Source organism: Ranitomeya imitator, chromosome 2, assembly GCF_032444005.1.
Source record: "Ranitomeya imitator isolate aRanImi1 chromosome 2, aRanImi1.pri, whole genome shotgun sequence".
NCBI lineage: Eukaryota > Metazoa > Chordata > Amphibia > Anura > Dendrobatidae > Ranitomeya > Ranitomeya imitator.
In genome coordinates this window covers 313,892,407-313,920,067 of record NC_091283.1, presented here as the reverse complement: position 1 = coordinate 313,920,067, position 27,661 = coordinate 313,892,407, and the positions used below count along the sequence as shown (strand labels likewise).

The 27,661-nt window shown below is 45.0% G+C and overlaps 3 protein-coding genes across 3 annotated transcripts in view; 2 read left to right on the top strand and 1 right to left on the bottom strand.

Moving 5' to 3' along the window:
• Positions 1 to 2,264, top strand: part of LOC138663426 (zinc finger protein 271-like) — a 70,770-nt gene extending 68,506 nt beyond the window's left edge. The window contains exon 8 of the transcript XR_011318186.1: positions 2,224 to 2,264. The gene's annotated coding sequence lies outside the window, so the exon portion shown is untranslated. The remainder of the gene's footprint in view (positions 1 to 2,223) is intronic.
• Positions 2,265 to 2,471: 207 nt separating this feature from the next.
• On the bottom strand, positions 2,472 to 8,743 carry LOC138663431 (gastrula zinc finger protein XlCGF66.1-like). Its single transcript, XM_069749638.1, has 6 exons — positions 8,675 to 8,743; positions 7,529 to 8,386; positions 7,220 to 7,399; positions 7,014 to 7,136; positions 6,834 to 6,931; positions 2,472 to 6,714 (listed from the first exon to the last, which is right to left on the bottom strand). The coding sequence occupies exons 2-6, from the start codon at positions 7,598 to 7,600 to the stop codon at positions 6,705 to 6,707; spliced, it is 483 nt and encodes a 160-aa protein (XP_069605739.1). The 5' UTR covers positions 7,601 to 8,386; positions 8,675 to 8,743; the 3' UTR covers positions 2,472 to 6,704.
• On the top strand, positions 2,913 to 17,003 carry LOC138663430 (uncharacterized). Its single transcript, XM_069749637.1, has 2 exons — positions 2,913 to 3,067; positions 15,816 to 17,003. The coding sequence occupies exons 1-2, from the start codon at positions 3,061 to 3,063 to the stop codon at positions 16,964 to 16,966; spliced, it is 1,158 nt and encodes a 385-aa protein (XP_069605738.1). The 5' UTR covers positions 2,913 to 3,060; the 3' UTR covers positions 16,967 to 17,003.
• The last annotated feature ends 10,658 nt before the right edge of the window (positions 17,004 to 27,661 follow it).

Here is a 27,661-nt window from a genome sequence, read left to right as displayed (position 1 = left end):
AAATACAGTTTTTACATTAAGGTCTTTTTTATTACAGGAAAAAGAAATTCAAACGTACTGGGCCCTGTGTGAAAAGTGATTGCCCCCTAAACCTAATAACTGGTTGGGCTGCCCTTAGCAGCAACAACTGCAATCAAGTGTTTGCGATAACTGGCAATGAGTTTCTGGAGTTATTTTGGCCACTCATCTTTGTAGAATTTCCGAGCATGAACCGCCTTTTTAAGCTCATGACGCAGCTTCTCAATCGCATAGCTCCCAACCGTCCCGGATTCAGCTGGACTGTCCTGTCACATCTCAGCTGTTCTCCCAACTTCTGTACTCACCTCTCCACGTTTTCATTGCTTCCATAGGTCCTCCTCCTCGGAGGGTGGGGCTGCTTCTCTCTGCTGAGTGCATAAATTAAATGTAATATTCACTTCCTCTCCCTCCAGTGATTGGTCTCCCCAGGACTATGAACTTCCATCTCAGTGTCTGCAGGCTGTTGCTTTATTATTATTATACATTTATTATTATACATGGCTTTACCAGTGAGCCAAGGCTCACAATGCTGGAGATGGGAGAATTTGGTCATATTGACCACTATATTGCCGGCAATGCACTCAGAAGCAAAGTATAAACATCCATAGCAATACATTGTGTATACAGTTGTGTTCAAAAGTTTACCTACCCCTGCAGAATTTTTGCTTTCCTGGTCTTTTATCAGAGAATATGAATGATAACACCAAAACCTTTTCTCCACTCATGGTTAGTGGTTGGGTGAAGCTATTTATTGTCAAACTACTGTGTTTTCTCTTTTTAAATCATAAAGACAACCCAAAACATCCAAATGACCCTGATAAAATGTTTACACACCCTGGTGATTTTGGCCTGATAACATGTACAGAAGTTGACACAAATGGGTTTGAATGGCTATTAAACGTAACATCCTCACCTGTGACAAATGCCAGGAAAATTGTTCAGGATGCAAAAAAAAAACCCCACAAATAACATCAGCTGAAATACTGGACTCTCTGAAAACTAGCGGTGTGGCTGTTTCAAGATGCACAATAAGAAGGCACTTGAAGAAAAATGAGCTGTATGGTTTGGCCGAGTCACCAGATGAAAGCCATTACTGCGCAAATGCCACAAAGTATCTCGCCTACAATATGCAAAACAGCCCAGAGACAAGCCTGAAAACTTCTGGAACAAGGTAACTCGGAGTGATGAGACCAAAATTGAACTTTTTGGGCAAACCATAAACATTACATTTGGAGAGAGGTCAACAAGACCTATGATGAAAGGAACACCATTCGTACAGTAAAGCACAGAGGTGGATCGCTAATATTTTGGGGATGTGTGAGCTACAAAGACACAGGAAATTTGGTTAAAGTTGAAGGAAAGCTGAATGAAGCATGTTATCAGCAAATACTGTCAGTCTCCTGACCTCAATATCATTGAGCCACTCTGGGGAGATCTCAAGCAGTTCATGCTACACAGATCAGGAATTTACAGGAACTGGAGGCTTTTTGCCAAGAAGAGTGGGCAGCTTTACCATCTGAGGAAATAAAGAACCTCATCCACAACTACAACAAAAGACTTCAAGCTATCATTGATGTTAGAGGGGGCAATACACGGTATAAAAGAATGGAGTATGTGAACTTTTGATCAGGGTCATTTGGCTTTCTTCTGGTGACTTGACCATGCAGCCCATTTTTCTTTAAACGCCTCCTTATTGTGCATCTTGAAACAACCACACCGCTTGTTTTCAGAGAGTCCTGTATTTCAGCAAATGTTATTTGTGGGTATTTCTTTGTATCCCAAACAATTTTCCCTGCATTTGTCACAGGTGAGGATGTTACCTTTAGTAGCCATTCAAACCCATTTGTGTCAACTACTGTGCATGTTATCAGGCCAAAATCACCAGGGTATGTGAACTTTTGATCAGGGTAATTTGGATGTTTTGGGTTGTCAATAAGATTTAAAAAGAGAAAACACAGTAGTTTGACAATAAATGGCTTCACCCAACCACTAACCATGAGTGGAGAAAAGGTTTTGGTGTTATCATTCTTATTCTCTGAAAAAAGGCCAAGAAAATTCTGCCGGGGTATGTAAACTTTTGAGCACAACTGTATATAAATGTATTTTTATGGTGCCTGTGTACTGAGGTGAAGAAAAATAATGTTTTGTTTCTTGAAAAGTAATAAAAATAATAAGCAATTACAAAAAAGCTTTTTTTTCTTTTAGGCTCCCAGATCTTGAACCCGTGGCCTCAACATTACTGACAGGTACTTTCAGCTGCTTAGCCACAAGTTCTGGTGAAGGCTCTGACAGAATTCTGTGTACTTGATCTATATTCCAGGCTCTGACTACAGGCAGATTATACTGATAGAAATACACTGCTGTGTACAATGGATGTTTCTGTGTCGTAGAGGAGAATAACAGATTTTTTCATCCTATAAAATTATTAAAAAATAGTAATGAAAACCACTTGATAATGAAAAAATGTCATTTATAATATTTTTTACGATAATAAGCATCACAAACCAGTAAATAACCCGGACATATTTGTGTCAATATAATCGTAATGACCCGCACAACACAGCGATCAGATTATTTACAGGAATCGGTAAATTATGGGGCAAAAAGGCGTAATTGATATTTTTCTCTATTAAACCCATAAAATACTGTAATAAAACTGTAATGCTGAGGCCGTGTTCACACATAGCGTAAATGCCGAGATCTTTCTTCTGCTTTTTTTCTGCATGTGCCTGCAACAGATTTTTTTCCCCCATATTTGATGCATTTTTGGGGCAGACATTTAGCCGCGTTTAACACTTTTTTAACAGTACAGAAAAGCTTTGATTCTGCGCTTAAAAATGTAATGGCGTTTTTTCTCTTCTTACGTTTTTTTCAGAAGAAGCTTATAGAGAAAATAATGCATCAAACCCCAGAGTTCAGCAGCGTCTTCAGGTCAGAGGGTGCGATGACGTCACCAGCGCGCGCCCTCTGCCTGAGCAGTCGCAGCACAGAGAGCAGGAAGACGCCGACGGTGAGGAGTCCAGAGCAGAGCAGTGACAAGCAATGAGAGGTGAGTATTTAATTTTTTTTATTTAATATTTGGAGCAATATATGTGGACCGTCAGAAGGGGCCCATGGAGCATTATATAGGGCTAATTCTATATGAAGTATCTTATGTGGCCAATAATATAGGAAGCATCTTATGAAGCCAATTCTATAGGGAACATTATATGGGGCCAATTCAATATGAAGCAGTATATGGGGCCAATAATATATCAAGCATCTTATGGGACTAATTATATATGGAGCATTTTATATGGGCAATTATATATGGACCATTATATGGGACCCATTATACATGGAGCATCTTATGGGGCCAATTATTTTTGGAGCATTATATGGGACCCATTCTGTAAGGAGTATTATATGGAGCCCATTCTGTATGGAGCAATATATGGGACTCAGTATACTGTAAGGGGCAGATCATATACTGTATGGAGCATTATATGAGGCCCATTATATATGGAGCAATAGATGGGGCCCATCATATACTGTATGGAGAATTATATGTGGCTCACTATACTGTATGGAGCATTATATGGGGTCAATTCCGTATGGAGCAATATATGCGGTTCATTCTGTATGGAGTACTCTGTGGTGCACATTATACTGTATGGAGCATTATATGAGGCTCATTATTCTGTATGGAGCATAATATTGGGCTCATTATTCTGTTTGGAGCAATATATGGGGCTCATTATTCTGTATAGAGGACAATGTGGTGCCAGTTACAATGTTTGGAGCACTGTATGGGGCCATTATACTGTATGGGACAATATATGGGGCTCATTATTCTATTTGGAGCAATATATGGGGCTTGTTATTCTGTATAGAGGACTATACTGTCTGGTTTCTGTGCTAATGTAGAATGCACAATAGATATCACTCATGTAATGTAAGAAGTTAGTGAAATCTTTGGCATTGTACTATACCTATATTTCTCTGTCGTATCCGTGCATTATGAATTGTGGTATGTGTTAAAGAGGCCCACAGGGACTCTTTCGCCCAGGGCCCATGAAAACCTGGAGCTGGCCCTAGTCTTCAGGCCACAGAGAGCGGAGATTTCATGGAATCCCGTCCACTCTGCTGTGAAATTTAGATCATGTTCACATGTAGAGTAAATGCTGAAGATTTTCTGCTGCTTTTTTTTCATAAAAATTCTGCTGTTTAACTGTCCAAGCAAAGTGGATGAGATTCCATGAGAACTGCGCCGCTATTAGGATCCAGCACTCAGTATATGTGGACCGTCAGAAGGGGCCCATGGAGCATTATATAGGGCTAATTCTATATGAAGTATCTTATGTGGCCAATAATATAGGAAGCATCTTATGAAGCCAATTCTATAGGGAACATTATATGGGGCCAATTCAATATGAAGCAGTATATGGGGCCAATAATATATTAAGCATCTTATGGGACTAATTATATATGGAGCATTTTATATGGCCAATTATATATGGACCATTATATGGGACCCATTATACATGGAGCATCTTATGGGGCCAATTATTTTTGGAGCATTATATGGGACCCATTCTGTAAGGAGTATTATATGGGGCCCATTCTGTATGGAGCAATATATGGGACTCAGTATACTGTAAGGGGCAGATCATATACTGTATGGAGCATTATATGAGGCCCATTATATATGGAGCAATAGATGGGGCCCATCATATACTGTATGGAGAATTATATGTGGCTCACTATACTGTATGGAGCATTATATGGGGTCAATTCCGTATGGAGCAATATATGCGGTTCATTCTGTATGGAGTACTCTGTGGTGCACATTATACTGTATGGAGCATTATATGAGGCTCATTATTCTGTATGGAGCATAATATTGGGCTCATTATTCTGTTTGGAGCAATATATGGGGCTCATTATTCTGTATAGAGGACAATGTGGTGCCAGTTACAATGTTTGGAGCACTGTATGGGGCCATTATACTGTATGGGACAATATATGGGGCTCATTATTCTATTTGGAGCAATATATGGGGCTTGTTATTCTGTATAGAGGACTATACTGTCTGGTTTCTGTGCTAATGTAGAATGCACAATAGATATCACTCATGTAATGTAAGAAGTTAGTGAAATCTTTGGCATTGTACTATACCTATATTTCTCTGCCGTATCCGTGCATTATGAATTGTGGTATGTGTTAAAGGGGCCCACCGGGACTCTTTCGCCCAGGGCCCATGAAAACCTGGAGCTGGCCCTAGTCTTCAGGCCACAGAGAGCGGAGATTTCATGGAATCCCGTCCACTCTGCTGTGAAATTTAGATCATGTTCACATGTAGAGTAAATGCTGAAGATTTTCTGCTGCTTTTTTTTCATAAAAATTCTGCTGTTTAACTGTCCAAGCAAAGTGGATGAGATTCCATGAGAACTGCGCCGCTATTAGGATCCAGCACTCAGTATATGGGGACCGTCAGAAGGGGCCCATGGAGCATTATATAGGGCTAATTCTATATGAAGTATCTTATGGGGCCAATAATATAGGGAGCATCTTGTGAAGCCAATTCTATAGGGAGCATTATATTGGGCCAATTTAATATGGAGCAATATATGCGGCTCATTCTGTATGGAGTATTCTGTGGTGCCCATTATACTGTATGGAGCATTATATGAGGCTCATTATTCTGTATGGAGCATAATATTAGGCTCATTATTCTGTTTGGAGCAATATATGGGGCTCATTCTGTATAGAGGACAATGTGGTGCCAATTATGTTTGGAGCACTATATGGGGCCATTATACTGTATGGGGCAATATATGGGACTCATTATTCTGTTTGGAGCAATATATGGGGCTCATTATTCTGTATAGAGGACTATACTGTCCGGTTTCTGTGCTAATGTAGAATGTACAATAGATATCACTCATGTAATGTAAGAAGTAAGTGAAATCTTTGGCATTGTACTATACCTATATTTCTCTGCCGTATCCGTGCATTATGAATTGTGGTATGTGTTAAAGGGGCTCACCGGGACTCTTTCGCCCAGGGCCCATGAAAACCTGGAGCCGGCCCTGGAGTCACCATCTCTGGAGCGCCCACTGCTGCTCTTGGGATTGCAGTGCAGCTGCACTTCCACCTCCTGTGGTGCACCTCAGATTCTCCTGGAGAGGACATCTTTGGGACACATTGGCAGCAGGAGGCCGCTGGATCTTATACTTACAGCCCGTCCATCTCCAGAACAAGCCACCCCGGACCCCCGGAAGTGAACCCAAGCAATTTCAGTTCAGGAATGCTAAATGGGAATTGCACATGCGTGGGCCGAAACCTGGAAGCACTACCCGATGGAAGAGCAGGGCAGCCGATGCACGAATTCCGCTCCACAAGATGAGTGTCGGTCTTTTCCTACCGCACCACCTTTAGCTTGAACCCGGAAGGCCTCTCTCGGATCCTGGCCTCACATCATCCACCATCAGACGAGGGGGAAGTCTGACAGGCAGGGCTCTCCCGATGCTGCTTCTGGTGCCACAGCCCCTGCCGTTCCCCAGATACCGCACAGGCGGCATGCACAGGCCCAGGTAACGTTTCCTCTGCAGGTTCCCACAGGAACAGGAAACCAACTGAGGAGGCAAGGGGGACAGCCCCTTTTTATCTGTAGGATTCCTGTTCCTGGGGGCGGATCCTCTCTCTCAGTGGGTGCTGTCAGCAATAATAAAAAAAACATATAATACAAGTGGATAAAACAAGACTGAGCACAAGACCTTCACAGTTGTCTACACATCATAGGGGAGATCTCATGACACCATCTCTCCATCTACCTGATGATCCTGAGGAACATTGGGATCTTCTTGTTCATAGTCCTTTGGAAGAAGAGGACGGGGACATCTCTCTGGTGTTGTCCTCTTACTGAATAGATCTGGAGTAAACACATACAGGGACTGAATTCATTCTTTACATACAGATAATTATAGACCATGTGTATTTAGTCCTGTCTATACCTGTGATTTGAGGGGCTGGGGAACTTCCATCATGACGTCCTTGTACAGATCTTTGTGTCCTTCTAAATACTCCCACTCCTCCATGGAGAAATAGACTGTGACATCCTGACACCTTATAGGAACCTGACACATACAATGATATCATTATCCCCCCGATCCCTTCATAGCATTACTGTATAATGTCCCAGCATTCCCAGCAGTGTCACCTCTCCAGTCAGCAGCTCAATCATCTTGTAGGTGAGTTCTAGGATCTTCTGGTCATTGATGTCCTCTTGTATCAGGGGGTGAGGTGGAGGCCCCATGATTGGGCTCAGGGGTCTTCCCCATCCCTTAGACACAGGGTCTTGACAGTACTCACTAGAGGTCTTTTTCACTACTGTGTAATCCTGGTAATGGAGAGACACATTAATAAATCTCACTTCAGACATTTCCAGATTCCTCACCTCTCCAGTTCTGTCCATCTGTTATTCCCATAGATAAGAATGATGTAATGTGACTTCATCAGAATCTCTCACCTCTCCAGTAAGCCAGAAGAGGATCTCTAGGGTGAGGTGTAATATCCTCTCCGTCATCTTGTCTCTGTCCATATCTATCTTTGATGGGTAAATCAGGAAATTTATCTTCTATAGAAGATCTTCACTGAGAGGATTCGATATTGTAGAGACCTGAATAAGAAGATGAGCCGATGTAACATCATAAAAATCCTGTAGATAATAAGGGGAAACATATAAAAAGATAGAACTTGTAGATGTTGTATTCTCTAGTCTTGTATGGACTGGAACATAAGATGAATTGCTGACAAGACATCTCCTTCATGCTCCCAATCACTGACGACGTTATTCACAGCTTTGGCGACTGATTGGCTGTAAGAATCATAAGTTCGTTAGGTCTGAGCAGAAAATACAGAGACTGGCGGGAACCCAAGCAGCAATGGTATTTTTGTTATTTTACAGTATTCAGTTTTCTTCTTTACATCCAGTAATAAAACCTATATCCAGTAATAAAACCTATATATTTAGGCCACAGACAACAAGCAGTTTCTTCCTCGGAGTCGGCAGCTGAATACGTTTCTCATAGACTCATCTTCCATAACGATAATTCTCGTCTCATTTACCGACCCTGGAATCGGCATTAGCAATACTGCAGGAGATATTAATTACACATGACAGGAGAAATAACTACTTCATGATGAGGACGACATCTTCATCTTCTACTACGGCTCTAGAAACATATTTGTCCAGAGTCCGTCACTGACTCCATCACCACCGGCCGTCTATATGAAGGTTTCCCGACAGTACTGTGTAGAGGCCCCGTACTATGAGAGTAATACAGGTTTCCTTGGTTCCCGTCTTTCATAGTTGGGTTGTTTGTATCTATCAGCGGAAAAGGAACAAAACCATTGTAATTCTTATAAGGAGACAACACAAAACCCCCTAAATATAACATTTTATAACAACCCCACTATCTGTGACTCTTCAGGGTAAATCGCTCTCTCCCCATTGGATTAGAGCTGATACTATGAAGCTAAAGGGACTAAACAGACTTTCTGTCACCTCCATAAAGGGGCACTTTACTGTGTTTGTCAGAACAGTATGAGGATTATTAGAGGAGATAGTTTCCCCCCAATTAGAAGGGACACCTGTGGATATTGGGGTCTTTACCTGCTACAGTCCTGGTGTGGACCCTCCACCTGCAGAGCTGCACTCCACAAATGGCTGCTCTGCGCGCACAGGACCTGTGATGAGGTCACAGGAGGGGAGGAGTCAGGGGTCACATGATCAGGGGCCTCAGTGTATGCAGGACTCTGCTGTGCTGGTTGTCATGGTGCTGGATGAGGGGAAGTTTATGTGTGAGGTCAGGAGGGGTTTACAGTGTGGATGTAGCAGAGCCGTGTGTATGAGGTGTACGGAGAGGAGCCGTGTGTGTATGTAGCAGAACCACATGTGTACGAGGTGTACGGAGCGGAGCCATGATTATAATCAGCCTTTGGAGGCTATATGGAAGTGGTTTTCTATCCTTGACCTTAGAGGGGCTTATAATTTGATACGCATCAAGAAGGTTGGTGTGTGGTGATGGGAGAGCGTGCTCAGTACTTGATCGGGTATTTGGGTGTCATAGTCACGTGTTTACCGCCTATTAGACAGCCAGTAAACACTCGGGGATTGCCCGCCATACACAGTAATGCCATAAACATGTTAGCTATTGGCATTACTCTGACTGCCTGCCACATAGTACCATCAAGTCTGTATAAGACCTGGTGACGCCATGTTTGGAGCATTGTACACGGACATAGTGTAGGGAGTAGGGTTGAGCGAAACGGATCGTTCATTTTCATAAGTCGCTGACTTTTGGCAAAGTCGGGTTTCATGAAACCCGACCCGATCCCTGTGTGGGTCGGCCATGCGGTACGCGACTTTCGCGCCAAAGTCGCGTTTCAATGATGCGAAAAGCGCCATTTCTCAGCCAATGAAGGTGGACGCAGAGTGTGGGCAGCGTGATGACATAGGTCTCAGTCCCCACCATCTTAGAGAAGGGCATTGCAGTGATTGGCTTGCTTTCTGTGGCGTCACAGGGGCTATAAAGGGGTGTGCACGACGACCGCCATCTTACTGCTGCTGATCTGAGTATAGGGAGAGGTTGCTGCCGCTTCGTCAGAAGCAGGGATAGCGTTAGGCAGGGTACATTAACCCCCAAACCGCTTGTGCTGTAGCGATTTCCACTGTCCAACATCACCTTTTGTTTGCAGGGACAGTGGAAGCTAAATTTTTTTTTCCTCAGTGCTGTAGCTCATTGGGCTGCCCTAGAAGGCTCCCTGATAGCTGCATTGCTGTGTGTACGCCGCTGTGCAAACCAAGTGCTTTTTTCAAAGCACAAATCCTGTTGCTCCTTCCTTTCTGCACAGCTATCTTGTTTGTTTGTCCACACTTTTGACTTTTTTTGTGCAGCAGTCCACTCCTTGTTATTGCTGCCTGCCATACTTTGCTGAGATTACTGCAGGGAGATAGTAATTGTAGGACAGTCCCTTTTTTTTTTTTTTTTTTTTTCGTTATATCTCTTCAAGCCACTTTCTACCACAGAAAATATACTCTAATACAGTGGCCCAGATTTATTCACTAGTCTCCCTGAAGAAGAAAAAAATAAAGGGTGCAGATTAAAATTGACAAATCTGCCTCAGTGGCAGTCCTGTGTATGGCATCTGTGTCTCATTTTCTGGCACAGAAAACATACAGTCTAACAGTGGGCCTGATTTCTTGCCAATTCTCACATAAATAAAAAAAACTTAGTGGGAGATTAAGATTGGCATTTCTGCTTCGGTGCTAGTGCTGTGTGTGGCATCTGTCTCTAATTTTGTGCCACAGAAACCCTAGTATGTAATACTGGGCCAGATTTTTTTTAAATTCTCCCAGGCAAAAAAAAATAGTGGGAGATAAAGATTTTCATTTCTGCTTCGGTGCCAGTCCTGTGTGTGCCACCTGTCTCAAATTTTGTGCCACATTAAACCTAGTGTGTAACACTGGGCCAGATTTCTTTTAAATTCTCCCTGAAAAAAAAAATAGTGGGAGATTAAGATTGGCATTTCTGCTTCGGTGCCAGACCTGTGTGTGCCACCTGTCTCTAATTTTGTGCCACATTAAACCTAGTGTGTAACACTGGGCCAGATTTTTTCTAAATTCTCCCTGAAAAAAAAATAGTGGGCGATTAAGATTGGCAATTTTGCCTCAGTGCCAGTGCTGTGTGTGCCACCTGTCTCTAATTTTGTGCCACAGAAACCCTAGTGTGTAATACTAGGCCAGATTTTTTTTTAAATTCTCCCTGAAAAAAAAGAATTGTGGGAGACTAAGATTGCCATTTCTGCTTCGGTGCCAGTCCTGTGTGTGCCACCTGTCTCTAATTTTGTGCCACATTAAACCTAGTGTGTAACACTGGGCCAGATTTCTTTTAAATTCTCCCTGAAAAAAAAAATAGCGGGAGATTAAGATTGGCATTTCTGCTTCGGTGCCGTTCCTGTGTGTGCCACCTGTCTCTAATTTTGTGCCACATTAAACCTAGTGTGTAACACTGGGCCAGATTTCTTTTAAATTCTCCCGGAAAAAAAACAAATAGTGGGAGATTAAGATTGGCATTTCTGCTTCGATGCCAGTCCTGTGTGTGCCACCTGTCTCTAATTTTGTGCCACAGAAACCCTAGTGTGTAATACTGGGCCAGATTTTTTTTAAATTCTCCCTAAAAAAAAAAAACAGTGGGAGATTAAGATTGGCATTTCTGCTTCGGTGCCAGTCCTGTGTGTGCCACCTGTCTCTAATTTTGTGCCACATTAAACCTAGTGTGTAACACTGGGCCAGATTTTTTCAAATTCTCCCTGGGAAAAAAAAAATAGTGGAAGATTAAGATTGGCATTACTGCTTCGGTGCCATTCCTGTGTGTGCCACCTGTCTCTAATTTTGTGCCACATTAAACCTAGTGTGTGGGGGCGTGTCCTAGCTGGCCATGTGAGCGGACGCAGGGAAGAGCGTTCCCGCTGCTAGAAGGACTAATAATCCTGATTTAACCCCGATTTTCGGGGATACTTACAATCCTCCGGCTGGCTGAAGGTTTGGAGAGGGCAGCGGTGTGGAGCGGCGGGTCCGGAGTCGGCGGCGATGACAAGAAGGCGGCAGAAAGACGCTGGTAACGGCGATGCAGGAGCCAGCCAAGATGGCGCCGATGCTAGGGAGGACGCCAAGAAGGAGAACGCCGCATGTCAGTGGCGCATGGAGGTGGCCGCAAAGCTGCAGCAGTATGCCAGAGTGGAGGCTGCTGAGGAGGCAGAACCAGGATCCGAAGCTGGAGCTGACCAGGAGGTGGAGGAAGCAGGCATAGCTGAGCAGCACGAGGTACAGAAGGGGACAGAAGGAGGCAGTATGGCGGGGGCTAGTGGGGGACCTGAAGCCATATCACAGGGAGAGGAGCCTACTCTTAGGGATGTTATTACCCTGATCTCCTCATGCCAGCAATCCCTAAATTCCCTAGCCCAGCAGATGCAGGAAGTTAAAGGGGACACGGCCCAGATTAATGCGGCCCTGCAGAAAATGGACAAACGTATAAGAGCGATGGAGGAGAGGGTGAGCACAGCAGAAGATCACATAGTTAAACTACAAAAAGCTGAAAAGAAGTTCGCCCAAGCAATAGCCGAGCTCGCTGCCAAAAATGAGGATCTGGAAAATAGATCCAGAACGAATAATATACGTATAGTGGGGCTGCCTGAAAAGACTGAGGGGAGAAATTCCACTGAGTTTGTTGAGAACTGGCTGCTGGAGAAGATTGTGAGCACAGTGTTGACAAAGTCTTTGCTGTTGAACGGGCTCATAGGGTCCCGCCGCAGCCCCCTGCCCCAGGAGCGAATCCCCGTACCATGCTTGCTAAAATACTCAATTACAGGGACAGAGACATTATCCTCAGGAAGGCTAGGGAGATGGAGGATCTGACGGCTGGATGTCAGAAAATCGCCATTTATCCGGATTATTCCGCTGCGGTTCAGAAGCAGCGGATGAAGTTTACTGGAGTCAAGCGGCGACTGAGGGAGCTGGGAGTGCAGTGCTCAGTTATGTTTCCCGCCAAGCTGAGACTGGTGGCTTTTAATAAGACCCACTTTTTCCTGACACCGGAGGACGCTACCCAGTGGCTTGACACCAATGAGAAAAAGCTGAAAGGAATGGGCGACTGACATGTCGGCGAGATTTGGCTGGAAATTGATTTCTCTGTTGTTGGCGGAGGGTTTTGCGCTTGTTAGCGTTGGTTAAAAAGTTGAGCAACTGCTGAGGGTTTTACTGGGCCATGTGGAGGACTGGCCAGGAAGGGACAGTACCGTCTACTAAATGTGGGGGAGGAGGGCTATGACGGGTACTGTAAATTGGTTTGCTACTTTTCTTATATGTTCATATAAGTGCAATGTTAAGATATAATAAAGTGAAAAGTTGGGGGAAATTATGTCTGTTATGGCAGCAGGACGCGAATGGAGAGGGTTAAGTAAGGGAGAGTGTTCGCAGTGGGCAGTGGAGCCCCACTGTTGCTGAGAGGAAGAATGCGTTACACTGGGGGTGTTAGGGGGGCAAGTTGGGAGGGGGTAGGGGGGATGGGAAGGGTGGGGCAGCTCATACTTGGGAAATTGGATACTATGAGAAATGATGAGCCACATGAGGGGAGAGTATATTAAAATATTGAGTTGGAATGTGAGAGGACTGGTGGATAAAACACGGCGGGCGACAAGTCTAAAGTATGTTCGAGAGCAGAAGGTCTCAATGATATGTCTGTTGGAGACACATTTAGTGAGGGAGAGGGTGAACGTATTGAATAGGCGCTGGATACAGAGGGCGTATCATTCTACTTTCTCGACGTACTCTAGGGGTGTGTCTGTGTTGATTCCTGCGGGGGTGCAGTATGAGGAAGTAGCGGTAAAGGAAGATGTGGATGGTTAGTATGTGGTGGTGAAATGTAAAATGAATGGAGTATTGATGTGTATAGCGGCAATGTATATTCTGCCCCCATACTCAAGCAAGAAGATAAGAGAGGTGCTGGAGAGGGTAGAGCGTTGGGGACCGTTACCATTACTAATTATTGGCGACCTCAATAATATATGTGATGACTTTTGGGATAAGAACAAAAAAAACCAGAATAGGACAGAGGGACATAGCACTACGTTTGAGACCTATGTCGGGGAAGTGGGCATGATTGATTTATGGAGAGTTAGGCATATCGGGGAGAGGGGGTACTCATGCTACTCGCCAGCTCATGGTACTTTGTCTAGGATTGATCTGGCACTGGGTAACCGGTTACTGGATATGATGGTAAGGGACGTGAGATATTTGCCTAGGGCTCTCTCAGACCATAGTCCAGTTGAAGTGGAATTTCGGCCGGTGGAGACACGGACCGGGAGCAGGAGGGAGTGGAAAATTCACCCTAATTGGCTACACAGTATAGACTTGGAGAAGATTAAGAAGGAGTTGGTGGAATTTTTTGAGATAAATGAGGGAAGTGTAGGCGTGCTTACTGTGTGGGAAGCCATGAAAGTGTACTTGAGAGGGCTGTTGTTCAGGGATATTAGTAGGTGTAAGCGGAAATCGAGAGAGGCAGAGACGTTGGCGATTGATGGGCTGAGGGTGGTGGAGGATGAGATGGTAATAACGGGTACTCTGGAGGCTGGGAGGAGGTTAAAGGCAGCTCAGAGTCAGTTAGAGGCGGTTTTGCTGAGTAAGGCTGAAAGGAAGAGGGAATTCATGAATCTGGCCTATTACTAGGAGGGTGAATCGGTGGGTCATTTGCTATCGCTGGTGGCGTCTGCCCAGAGAAATACTTCCTTTGTTCGTTCTCTGGTGTCTGGGAGCGGTATTGCTGTCTCTGAGACTTCAGAGATTTTGGAGATTTTTGCAGATTTTTATGCAGACTTATACTCCTCTCGGGTAGATGGGTCGATGGAGGACACGGTGGCGTTCCTTGAGGAGTTGGAGCTCCCAAGGCTGAGTGACATGGATAGGGAGGATTTGGAGGCTCCCATTACGGAGGAGGAATTGGGACGGGCATTGCAGTCGATGGTTAATGGGAAGGCGCCTGGTGTGGATGGATTTCCTGCCGAGATTTATAAAAACTTGGGGGAAGTGTTGATCCCTAAATTGAAGGCGGTCCTGGAGGAGGCTAGGAATGGTGGAAGGCTACCGGCATCTATGCAGGAGGCCACAATAGTGGTGATTCCTAAAGAGGGGAAGGACCCGACACAGCCGGACTCATATCGGCCAATTTCTTTGCTTACTATAGACGTTAAACTCCTGGCTAAGGTGTTGGCGATGAGGTTGACAAGTGTTATTTCTGGCCTGGTACACTCAGATCAATCTGGCTTTATGCCTGATAGATCAACTGCGATCAACTTACGAAGGCTGTATATGAACTTGCAACTCAGATCCGATAACTTTGGCCAGAGAGTTATTGCATCTTTAGACGCTCACAAGGCGTTTGATAGTGTGGAGTGGGGGTATCTCTGGCAGGTGTTGCGAAGAATGGGGTTTGGACCGCAGTTCATATCCTGGATTCAACTAATGTACTCGATGCCGATGGCCAGGGTTAGGGTGAACGGGGAGCTGTCACGGACCATACAATTGGCTAGAGGGACGAGACAGGGGTGTCCGCTCTCCCCCCTTTTGTTTGCTCTGGCTGTGGAACCACTGGCTGCTACGCTTCGACGGTCTGATGAGTTGATGGGGTTTAAATATGGGATGATTGAAGAAAGGGTGGCGCTGTATGCGGATGACATTTTGTTATTTCTGGCTGATCCAGTTGCATCCTTGGAGGGAGACATTGGGATTATTGAACGATTCGGATCAGTGTCGGGGCTTAGGATAAATTGGAGTAAGTCTATCTTGTTTAAGGTGGACGACATGGGTGGGGAACCACTGGAGGATGGGCGACTGGAGGTGACGAGTTAATTTAAGTACCTTGGAATATGGGTATCTATGCCGGTCACTGATTATATACATAAGAATCTGACTCCAATCTTAGGTGTCCTTAGGGCAAAAGCGGATGCTTGGCTTAAGCTGCATTTATCTGTGGTAGGTAGGGTGAATCTTATCAAAATGATTCTGATGCCGAAAATACTGTATATTCTCCACAATGCGCCAGTTTGGATACCACGCGGGAAATTTGGACAGATCAACTCTCTGTTTAGGAATTTGATATGGGGGAGACAGCATCCGCGTATCAGACTGGAGACACTTCAGCGACCCAAGGATGATGGAGGCCTGGCATTGCCTAACCCTGAATTGTATTTTCTTGCAGCCCAGAGTCAACATTTAAAGGGCTGGGCGCATGAAGGGTCATCTGGAGCGGTACAGCGGTTGATGGAAGTGGTGACAAAAAGAAAGCCAGTGGTACAATGTTTGGAGGATGGATCCCTGGAGATTCTGGGGAAGTTACATCCGACTGTGCTGTTGATACGCAAGCTGTGGAGTAGATTGAGGCATATACGTGGGATCACGGACTTGACTAAATACTCGCCGCTGTGGCATAACAACAATCTGAAGGAATTTGAGGCACTGGGGGTACTGATAGAGTGGCTGGGCAAAGGGATTCAGTATGTGTATCAAATAATTGAGCAAGGTGAACTGAAATCATTTTCCCAATTGCAGGCGGAATTTGGTCTTGGGACTGCAGGGGAGTATCAGTATTTGCAGATGAGACATGCCTTTGGAGCTCAGAGTAGGGACGGAGGTATTAGGACTCAAAGGGATATAGTACTGGAGTATGTGTGTAATGACGGGACGACTGGAGGGGTCATACCCACTCTGTATAAAGATTTGTTGCACACTATCCTATTGGGGTTTCCAATAATGGCGAGAGCTAAATGGGAAAGGGATCTGGGTCAAATGGATAACGAGACTTGGGAGTTGGTGTTAGAATGGGTCCCAAGGCTGTCGCTGAGTGAACCGTATAGAATGTCACAGCTTTATGTGATACACAGAGTTTATAAGTCTCCGATGGTGCTATATAAGGCAGGATTGCTTAATGACTCTGAATGTCCGAGGTGTAAATCTACGGATGCTGATATTTTTCATATGATGTGGACATGTCCAAGGTTGGCTGCCTTCTGGGTGGTAGTTTTGAGTCGTATGGAAGGTGCGTATGGATGTAAGGTGCCAAGGGAACCAGTTGTGTGCTTGTTGGGATGTGTGGATGAGATTGGAGTGGATAACAACCTAAAGATAGCTATTGCCAGATTGTTATACATGGCTAGGAAGGTAATAGCTCGAAACTGGATTAGGGAAGAGCCGCCGTCAAGAGGAGAGTTCCTCCAGTATGTGAAACAGGGCCTGACACTGGAAAAGGGGATTTATAAGAAGAGAGGGAAAATTGAAACGTTCAATAAATTATGGTCTTCATGGATTGCTAGTAATGTAAAGTGTGGCTTATATGATCGGTTGAGGGATTGAATATTCTATTGTTTTAATGATGGAAGTTACTAGCAAGGTGAGCTGCTTTGTTGGGTGGGGGCGGGGGGTCTTGGAATTGAAGGGGGTTGCTTGAAGGGGGAGGGGGGGAAAACTTTGTATTGAAAATGTGAATGTAACATGTTAATTGTCTTGTTATTCTTAATAAAAATCTATTTGAACAAAAAAAAAAACTAGTGTGTAATACTGGGCCAGATTTTTTTCAAATTCTCCCTGGAAAAAAAAAATAGTGGGAGATTAAGATTGCCATTACTGCTTCAGTGCCATTCCTGTGTGTGCCCCCTGTCTCTAATTTTGTGCCACATTAAACCTAGTGTGTAATACTGGGCCAGATTTCTTTTAAATTCTCCCTGAAAGAAAAAAAAATAGTGGGAGATTAAGATTGGCATTTCTGCTTCGGTGCCAGTCCTGTGTGTGCCACCTGTCTCTAATTTTGTGCCACAGAAAACCTAGTGTGTAACACTGGGCCAGATTTCTTTTAAATTCTCCCTGGAAAAAAAACAAATAGTGGGAGATTAACCCCTTTATGACCCAGCCTATTTTGACCTTAAAGACCTTGCCGTTTTTTGCAATTCTGACCAGTGTCCCTTCATGAGGTAATAACTCAGGAACGCTTCAATGGATCCTAGCGGTTCTGAGATTGTTTTTTCGTGACATATTGGGCTTCATGTTAGTGGTAAATTTAGGTCAATAAATTCTGTGTTTATTTGTGATAAAAACGGAAATTTGGCGAAAATTTTGAAAATTTCGCAATTTTCACATTTTGAATTTTTATTCTGTTAAACCAGAGAGTTATGTGACACAAAATAGTTAATAAATAACATTTCCCACACGTCTACTTTACATCAGCACAATTTTGGAAACAAAATTTTTTTTTGCTAGGAAGTTATAAGGGTTAAAATTTGACCAGCGATTTCTCATTTTTACAACGAAATTTACAAAACCATTTTTTTTAGGGACCACCTCACATTTGAAGTCAGTTTGAGGGGTCTATATGGCTGAAAATACCCAAAAGTGACACCATTCTAAAAACTGCACCCCTCAAGGTGCACAAAACCACATTCAAGAAGTTTATTAACCCTTCAGGTGCTTCACAGCAGCAGAAGCAACATGGAAGGAAAAAATGAACATTTAACTTTTTAGTCACAAAAATGATTTTTCAGCAACAATTTTTTTATTTTCCCAATGGTAAAAGGAGAAACTGAACCACGTACGTTGTTGTCCAATTTGTCCTGAGTACGCTGAAACCTCATATGTGGGGGTAAACCACTGTTTGGGCGCACGGCAGGGCTTGGAAGGGAAGGAGCGCCATTTGACTTTTTGAATGAAAAATTGGCTGCACTCTTTAGCGGACACCATGTCACATTTGGAGAGCCCCCGTGTGCCTAAAAATTGGAGCTCCCCCACAAGTGACCCCATTTTGGAAACTAGACGCCCCAAGGAACTTATCTAGATGCATAGTGAGCCCTTTAAACCCCCAGGTGCTTCACAAATTGATCCGTAAAAATGAAAAAGTACTTTTTTTTCACAAAAAAATTCTTTTAGCTTCAATTTTTTCATTTTCACATGGACAACAGGATAAAATGGATCCTAAAATTTGTTTGGCAATTTCTCCTGAGTACACCGATACTTCACATGTGGGGGTAAACCACTGTTTGGGCACATGGTAAGGCTCGGAAGGGAAGGAGCGCCATTTGACTTTTTGAATGAAAAATTATCTCCATCGTTAGCGGACACCATGTCGCGTTTGGAGAGACCCTGTGTGCTTAAACATTGGAGCTCCCCCACAAGTGACCCCATTTTGGAAACTGGACCCCCCAAGGAACTTATCTAGATGCCTAGTGAGCACTTTAAACCCTCAGGTGCTTCACAAATTGATCCGTAAAAATGAAAAAGTACTTTTTTTTCACAAAAAATTTATTTTCGCCTCAATTTTTTCATTTTCACATGGGCAATAGGATAAAATGGATCCTAAAATTTGTTGAGCAATTTCTCCCGAGTACGCCGATACCTCATATGTGGGGGTAAACCACTGTTTGGGCACACGGCAGGGCTCGGAAGGGAAGGCGCGCCTTTTAACTTTTTGAATGGAAAATTAGCTCCAATTGTTAGCGGACACCATGTCGCATTTGGAGAGCCCCTGTGTGCCTATGCAATGGAGCTCCCCCACAAGTGACCCCATTTTGGAAACTAGACCCCCCAAGGAACTTATCTAGATGCATACTGAGCACTTTAAACCCCCAGGTGCTTCACAGAAGTTTATAATGCAGAGCCATGAAAATAAAAAATAATTTTTCTTTTCTCAAAAATGATTTTTTAGCCTGGAATTTCCTATTTTGCCAATGGTAATAGGAGAAATTGGACCACAAATGTTGTTGTCCAGTTTGTCCTGAGTATGCAGATACCCCATATGTGGGGGTAAACCACTGTTTGGGCGCACGGCAGGGCTCAGAAGAGAAGGCACGCCATTTGGCTTTTTAAATGGAAAATTATCTCCAATCATTAGCGGACACCATGTCGCGTTTGGAGAGCCCCTGTGTGCCTAAACATTGGAGATCCCCCACAAATTACCCCATTTTGGAAACTAGACCCCCAAAGGAACTAATCTAGATGTGTAGTGAGCACTTTGAACCCTCAAGTGCTTCACAGAAGTTTATAACGCAGAGCCATGAAAATAAAAAAAAAAAATTATTTTCTCAAAAATGAATTTTAGCCCGCAATTTTTTATTTTCCCAAGGGTAACAGGAGAAATTTGACCCCAAAAGTTGTTGTCCAGTTTCTCCTGAGTACGCAGATACCCCATATGTGGGGGTAAACCACTGTTTAGGCACATGCTGGGGCTCGGAAGTGAAGTAGTGACGTTTTGAAATGCAGACTTTGATGGAATTCTCTGTGGGCGTCACGTTGCGTTTGGAGAGCCCCTGATGTGGCTAAACAGTAGAAACCCCCCACAAGTGACCCCATTTTGGAAACTAGACCCCGAAAGAAACTTATCTAGATGTGAGGTGAGCACTTTGAACCCCCAAGTGCTTCACAGAAGTTCATAACACAGAGCAGTGAAAATAATAAATACGTTTTCTTTCCTCAAAAATAATTTTTTAGCCCAGAATTTTTTATTTTCCCAAGGGTTACAGGAGAAATTGGACCACAAAAGTTGTTGTCCAGTTTCTCCTGAGTACGCTGATACCCCATGTGTGGGGGTAAACCACTGTTTGGGCACACGTGGGGGCTCAGAAGGGAAGTAGTGACTTTTGAAATGCAGACTTTGATGGAATGGTCTGCGGGCGTCACGTTGCGTTTGCAGAGCCCCTGGTGTGCCTAAACAGTAGAAACCCCCCACAAGTGACCCCATTTTGGAAACTAGACCCCCCAAGGAACTTATCTAGATATGTGGTGAGCACTTTGAACCCCCAAGTGCTTCACAGACGTTTACAACGCAGAGCCGTGAAAATAAAAAATCATTTTTCTTTCCTCAAAAATGATGTTTTAGCAAGCAATTTTTTATTTTCTCAAGGGTAACAGGAGAAATTGGACCCCAGTAATTGTTGCGCAGTTTGTCCTGAGTATGCTGGTACCCCATATGTGGGGGTAAACCACTGTTTGGGCACACGTCGGGGTTCGGAAGTGAGGGAGCACCATTTGAATTTTTGAATACAAGATTGGCTGGAATCAATGGTGGCGCCATGTTGCGTTTGGAGACCCCCTGAAGTGCCTAAACAGTGGAAACCCCTCAATTCTACCTCCAACACACCCCTGACTCTTATCCCAACTGTAGCCGTAACCCTAATCACAACCCTAACCCCAACACACCCCTAACCACAACCCAGCCCCAACACACCCCTAACCCTAACCACAACCCTAATTCCAACCCAACTCTAAGGCTATGTGCCAACGTTGCGGATTTGTATGAGATTTTTCAGCATCATTTTTGAAAAATCCGCGGGTAAAAGGCACTGCGTTTTACCTGTGGATTTACCGTGGATTTCCAGTGTTTTTTGTGCGGATTTCACCTGTGGATTCCTATTGAGGAACAGGTGTAAAACGCTGCGGAATCCGCACAAAGAATTGGCATGCTGCGGAAAATACAACGCAGCGTTCCCACGCGGTATTTTCTGCACCATGGGCACAGCGGATTTGGTTTTCCATATGTTTACATGGTACTGTAAACCTGATGGAACACTGCTGCGGATCCGCAGCGGCCAATCCGCACCGTGTGCACATAGCCTAATTCTAAAGGTATGTGCACACGCTGCGGAAAACGCTGCAGATCCGCAGCAGTTTCCCATGAGTTTACAGTTCAATGTGAACCTATGGGAACCAAAAATCGCTGTACACATGCTGCGGAAAAACTGCACGGAAACGCAGCGGTTTACATTCCGCAGCATGTCACTTCTTTCTGCGGATTCCGCAGCGGTTTTACAACTGCTCCAATAGAAAATCGCAGTTGTAAAACCGCAGTGAAATGCGCAGAAAAACCGCGGTAAATCCACGATAAATCGGCAGCGGTTTAGCACTGTGGATTTTTCAAATCCGCTGCGGAAAAATCCGCATAGGACCAGAATACGTGTGCACATACCGAAACCCTAACCCTAGCCCTAACCCTACACCTAACCCTAACCCTACCCCTAACCCTAACCCTACCCCTAACCCTACCCCTAACCCTACCCCTAACCCTAACCCTAGTTCTTACCCCAACCTTAGTGAAAAAAAAAAAATTCTTTATTTTTTTTATTGTCCCTATCTATGGGGGTGACAAAGGGGGGGGGTCATTTACTATTTTTTTATTTTGATCACTGAGATAGGTTATATCTCAGTGATCAAAATTCACTCTGGAACGAATCTGCCGGCCGGCAGATTCGGCGGGCGCACTGCACATGCGCCCGCCATTTTGGAAGATGGCGGCGCCCAGGAAAGAAGACGGACGGACCTCGGGCGGCCAGGTAAGTATAAGGGGGGGGAGATCAGGGCACGGGGGGGGGGGCGTCGGAGCACGGGGGTGGATCGGATCATGGGGGGGGGGTGGATCGGAACACGGGAGGGAGGATTGGAGCACGGGGAAGGATTGGAGCACGGGGTGAGGGATCGCTGTGCGGGGGGGTGGATCGGAGCACGGGGGGGTCGCTGTGTGCGGGGGGGGGATCGGAGTGCGGGGGGGTTTGATTGGAGCGCGGGGGGTGTGATTGGTGCACGGGGAAGCGGACAGGAGGACGGGGGAGCGGAGCACAGGACGGAGGGGAGCGGACCACAGATCGGGGGGCTGGGGGGGCGATCGGAGGAGTGGGGTGGGGGCACATTAGTATTTCCAGCCATGGCCGATGATATTGCAGCATCGGCCATGGCTGGATTGTAATATTTCACCAGTTTTTTAGGTGAAATATTACAAATCGCTCTGATTGGCAGTTTCACTTTCAACAGCCAATCAGAGCGATCGTAGCCACGAGGGGGTGAAGCCACCCCCCCTGGGCTAAACTACCACTCCCCCTGTCCCTGCAGATCGGGTGAAATGGGAGTTAACCCTTTCACCCGGCCTGCAGGGACGCGATCTTTCCATGACGCATATGCTGCGTCATGGGTCGGAATGGCACCGACTTTCATGACGCAGCGTATGCGTCAAAGGTCGGGAAGGGGTTAAGATTGGCAATTCTGCCTCAGTGCCAGTGCTGTGTGTGGCATCTGTCTCTAATTTTGTGCCACAGAACATATACTGTATAAGAGTGGGCCACATTTCTTCAATATTCTCCCAGAAAAAATAAAAAGGGGGAGATTTTAATTGTTCGTGTCTGCATCAGCGTCAGTCCTGTTAGTGGCATATCTGTCTGCCACTGAAGCTGTGTACTGTTATACATTGGGCCTGATTTTCCCTGCAGTCTCACCCACCTATAAAGGGATATATAAATCCAACAGAAGTTTGAGTTCACCTTGTAACTCGTTTTATAGTAACAAATACCGTTACTTTGGTTACGTTTTTCAAACAATGAGGAAGTCTGGTGGAAGAGGTCGTGGCCGTGGGCGTCATTGCCAGCTGGTAATGATGGTAGTGGTGGTGGAGCATCAGGTGGTCGTGGGAAAAGCAATATAGCACCTAAGTCTCGAGTTGTTGAGCCAGGTTCGTCATCTGGCTACACAAGGCCTCGAACGCTCCCTTTTCTGGGAGTAGGAAAACTGCTTTTAAAGCCGGAGCAGCAAGAACAAGTTTTGGCTTTCCTTGCTGACTCAGCCTCTAGCTCTTTCGCCTCCTTTTCTGAAATTGCTAAATGTAAAAGCAGCGCGTCGTTAATGGATGTTCACGGTCAGGGACAAGTCGCTTCCTTGTCTTCTTCACCAAGAACAACAGAGAAGGATGCGTCAGGCGACACAACAGGTTACTCCATGGAGCTCTTTACACATACCGTTCCTGGGTTAGAAAGTGAAACAGTTAACAGGCCATGCCCATTACAAGTTGAATCGGACATGGAGTGCACAGATGCACAGCCACAGCCAGATTACTATGCTGTTCCTTTGACTCAGACCAGAACATTGCCATCGCAGTGTACTGATCCAGAATCAGACCCTGATGAGACTATGGTGCACCGTCACGAACGCTATACCACCGGCTTACACGGTGACACAGACGAAGTTGCACACGAGATAGAAGAGGAGGTCATAGATGACCCAGTTGTTGACCCCGATTGGCAGCCATTGGGGAAACAGGGTGCAGGCGGCAGTAGCTCTGAAGCGGAGGAGGAGGAGCCGCAGCAGGCATCAACATCGCAACAGGTTCCATCTGCTGGGCCCGTATCTGGCCAAAAACGCATGGCAAAACCAGTTGTAGGACAGTGTGGCCATCCGGTTAAAGAAGCTCAGTCTGCAATGCCTGAAAAGGTATCCGATAGTAGAAAGAGTGCAGTCTGGCATTTTTTTAAACAACATCCAAATGATCAGCGCAAAGTCATCTGTCAAAAATGTTCAACTACCTTAAGCAGAGGTCAGAATCTTAAAAGTCTAAATACAAGTTGCATGCGTAGACATTTAACCACCATGCATTTGCAAGCCTGGACTAACTACCAAACGTCCCTTAAGGTTGTAGCACCCTCGGCCAATGAAGCTAGTCAGCAACACTACATCTTTTCCCTCACTGTTAGCCCAGCATTTACCGCACCACCTGCAGTAAATGTGCAGGTTTCGTCGCCAGGCCAAAGCAGCCAGGGAATCACCAGGTTCGTGGTAGGAAACACTGCATGTAGGGCACCAGCAAGAATACCATCTCCAACCCTCTCTCAGTCTGCCATGTCCACCGGCACCCCCGCTAGTTCCACCATCTGCAGCTCTCCCGTCCAGCTCACCCTACATGAGACTCTCGTTAGGAAAAGGAAGTACTCATCCTCGCATCCGCGTACACAGGGTTTGAACGCCCACATAGCTAGACTAATCTCGTTAGAGATGATGCCCTACCGGTTAGTTGAAAGCGAAGCTTTCAAAGCCCTGATGGACTACGCTGTACCATGCTACGAGCTACCCAGTCGACACTTCTTTTCGAGAAAAGCCATCCCAGCCCTCCACCAGCATGTAAAAGACCGCATTGTCCATGCACTCAGGCAATCTGTGAGTACAAAGGTGCACCTGACAACAGATGCATGGACCAGTAGGCATGGCCAGGGACGTTACGTGTCCATCACGGCACACTGGGTTAATGTGGATGCAGGGCCCACAGGGGACAGCAATATTGGGACAGTTCTGCCTAGCCCACGGTCTAGGAAACAGTTGGCTGTAGGCGTTCGCCCCCCTCCTCCTCCTCCTTGTCCTCCTGCAGAAGCGAGAGCTCGTCCACAGACCGCAGTCGCACGACCACTCCATCCGCAGCTGCCACTGTTGCACACGAGGTGTCCCATTATGAGACAGCTAGTGGCAAGCGTCAGCAGGCTGTATTGGCAATGAAGTGTTTGGGCGACAACAGACACACCGCGGAAGTTCTGTCCGAGTTCTTGCAGAAAGAAACTCAGTCATGGCTGGGCACTGTACATCTTGAGGCAGGCAAGGTAGTGAGTGATAACGGAAGGACTTTTATGGCTGCCATAGCCCTTTCACAACTGAAACACATTACTTGCCTGGCTCACACCTTAAACCTGGTGGTGCAGTGTTTCCTGAAAAGTTATCCGGGGTTACCCGACCTGCTCCTCAAAGTGCGCAGATTTTGCGCGCATATCCGCCGTTTGCCCGTACACTCCAGCCGTATGCAGAACCATCAGTGGTCTTTGAACCTTCCCCAGCATCGCATAATCATCGACGTTGCAATAAGGTGGAACTCCCCACTGCACATGCTTCAGAGACTGTGCGAACAGAGGCGTGCTGTTATGTATTTGTGGGAGGATACACATACACGGGCAGGCAGTTGGATGGCAGACATGGAGTTGTCAGGTGTGCAGTGGTCGAAGGTACAAGACCTGTGTCAAGTCCTTCAGTGTTTTGAGGAATGCAAATGGCTGGTTAGTGCAGACAACGCCATAATAAGCATGCGCATCCCCCTAATGCGTCTGCTGATGCAAAGTTTGACGCACATAAAGGAGCAGGCGTCTGCAGCCGAGGAAGAGGAAATCCTTGATGACAGTCAGCCATTGTCTGGTCAGGGCAGTCTACAGGACGAGATAGCGGGCGAAGAGGAGGAGGACGAGGAGGATGATGGGGATGAGTATTTTTTGAATGAGGAAGCTTCTCAGGGGCCAATAGAAACTGTTGGCGTTGCAAGGCCGGGTTCAGGTTTTTTGAGGGAGACAAGTGACGTAGATTTGCCTGAAACTGCCCCTCAACCCAGCACAACCGCAGATTTCACAACTGGAACTTTGGCCCACATGGCAGATTATGCCTTACGTATCCTCAAAAAGGACCCACGCATTATTAAAATGATGACCGATGACGATTACTGGTTGGCCTGCCTCCTTGATCCTCGCTATAAAGGCAAATTGCAAAATATCATGCCACATGAGAACCTCGAACAAATATTAGCAACCAAACAAGCAACTCTGGTAGACCGTTTGATTCAGGCATTCCCAGCACACAGCGCCGGTGATGGTTCTCACACGAGGTGCAGGGGGCAACAGGGCAGAGGTGTTAGAGATGCACAAATCAGAAGTGGCGTTGGACAGAGGGGTTTTCTGACCAGGTTGTGGAGTGATTTCGCAATGACCGCAGACAGGACAGGTACTGCAGCATCAATTCAAAGTGACAGGAGACAACATTTGTCCATTATGGTTACTAACTATTTTTCATACCACTTTCCATACCACTGCATATCCACTTTCTAAGCCATTGCTGCTATATCCCAATTTATTCCCTGATGAGCCCCCATACTGGGAAGGGACGAAACGCGTAGGGATGGCGATATGGGATGCATCACGTCACATATTCAGATAAGTTTTCTTTTTTGTTGTCATGGCAGACTAAACACAGTATTTAAGAATGCCTAAATGTGCGATCGGATAGTAATGAGGGATTGGCCTCATGTGTTTGGGCTCCTATATACACTGGTCAATTCCAAGTAAGACTCACTATAGGTGATACCTGATATAACAGACATTTTTTTATTTGATCTTTATTATTTTTTTCTTTGTTTCTTTGAGTATTTTGTTTATTTTTTATCTCAGACACCTGAAGCTCTCTATGTGTGGTGATCTGTACGGTCTTCAGGGTATAAATAATAAATCACCCATATAAGTGAGTTCTCATAAGAGATACATTGGACCTGGTACCTGATAATAACGAAGGATTGGCCTCAGAAGTACCCATTGTACTGACTGTGTATGAGACACATTTTATGTATATCCATGTGAAATATAAGGGTCATTTGCCAGCAGTGCTATATATAGATGACCATCCATTGAGTAGCCCTTATATCTGCTATTTTCGATTGGAGATACACCGCACTAGGTATCCAACAGGGACAAATTTTTGTTCATTTTTTTGAGTTTTTTCATTTTTTTCTAGTATTTTGCTTATTTTTTATAAGTCCTATACATAGGTCTGCCTTGATCACCCTTAGGTCATTACGTATTTTCTGATGACAGTGACAAATACTTACATTGGAGGTATCTGCTTTCTTGACCTCGTTTTTTTTGAGCATAGGACATCTGTGCTCTAGTGTACCCCTGGGTCATCTATTTGATCATTAGTTTTTTCTATAACTACAACCTATGTTATAGACTATACTAGTAACTATCTATCTATTGTTACTTATATTTGATATTACCCGTGGGGTACATGTATTTTTGTGGACATTTATGCAGCACTACCTTGCTGTTTTGTTTTTAGTCGTTTTTTGTACACTGTTTTTTTTTTGTTTTTTTTTTTCACTTTTTCACATTTTTTTCACCTGTTAGTGTGACCTAGGTCAATTTGTGTGTATGATGTTGGGGCCTGGGCGTGGGTAGTTGGTAGGGCCCAGTAGGGTAAGAAGGGACAATCTACGTGGAGCGGGGAGCGCCACATCGAATTTTAGGGTGCCAACCTCCGCTGTTAGGTAGGTGTGAGCCATTTTAGGGCCACTAACAGGGACTGTGTCAGGAATACATTGGCCAGTATTGCCTGCTGAATATATCTATTTTTTTTCTACCCTACTCAGGACTCAGGTGTTCTTTGATGTTGGTAGTCATACATTTCAGGATCTATGAGATTTTTAAATACTATTAATAAAATATATTTTTTTAG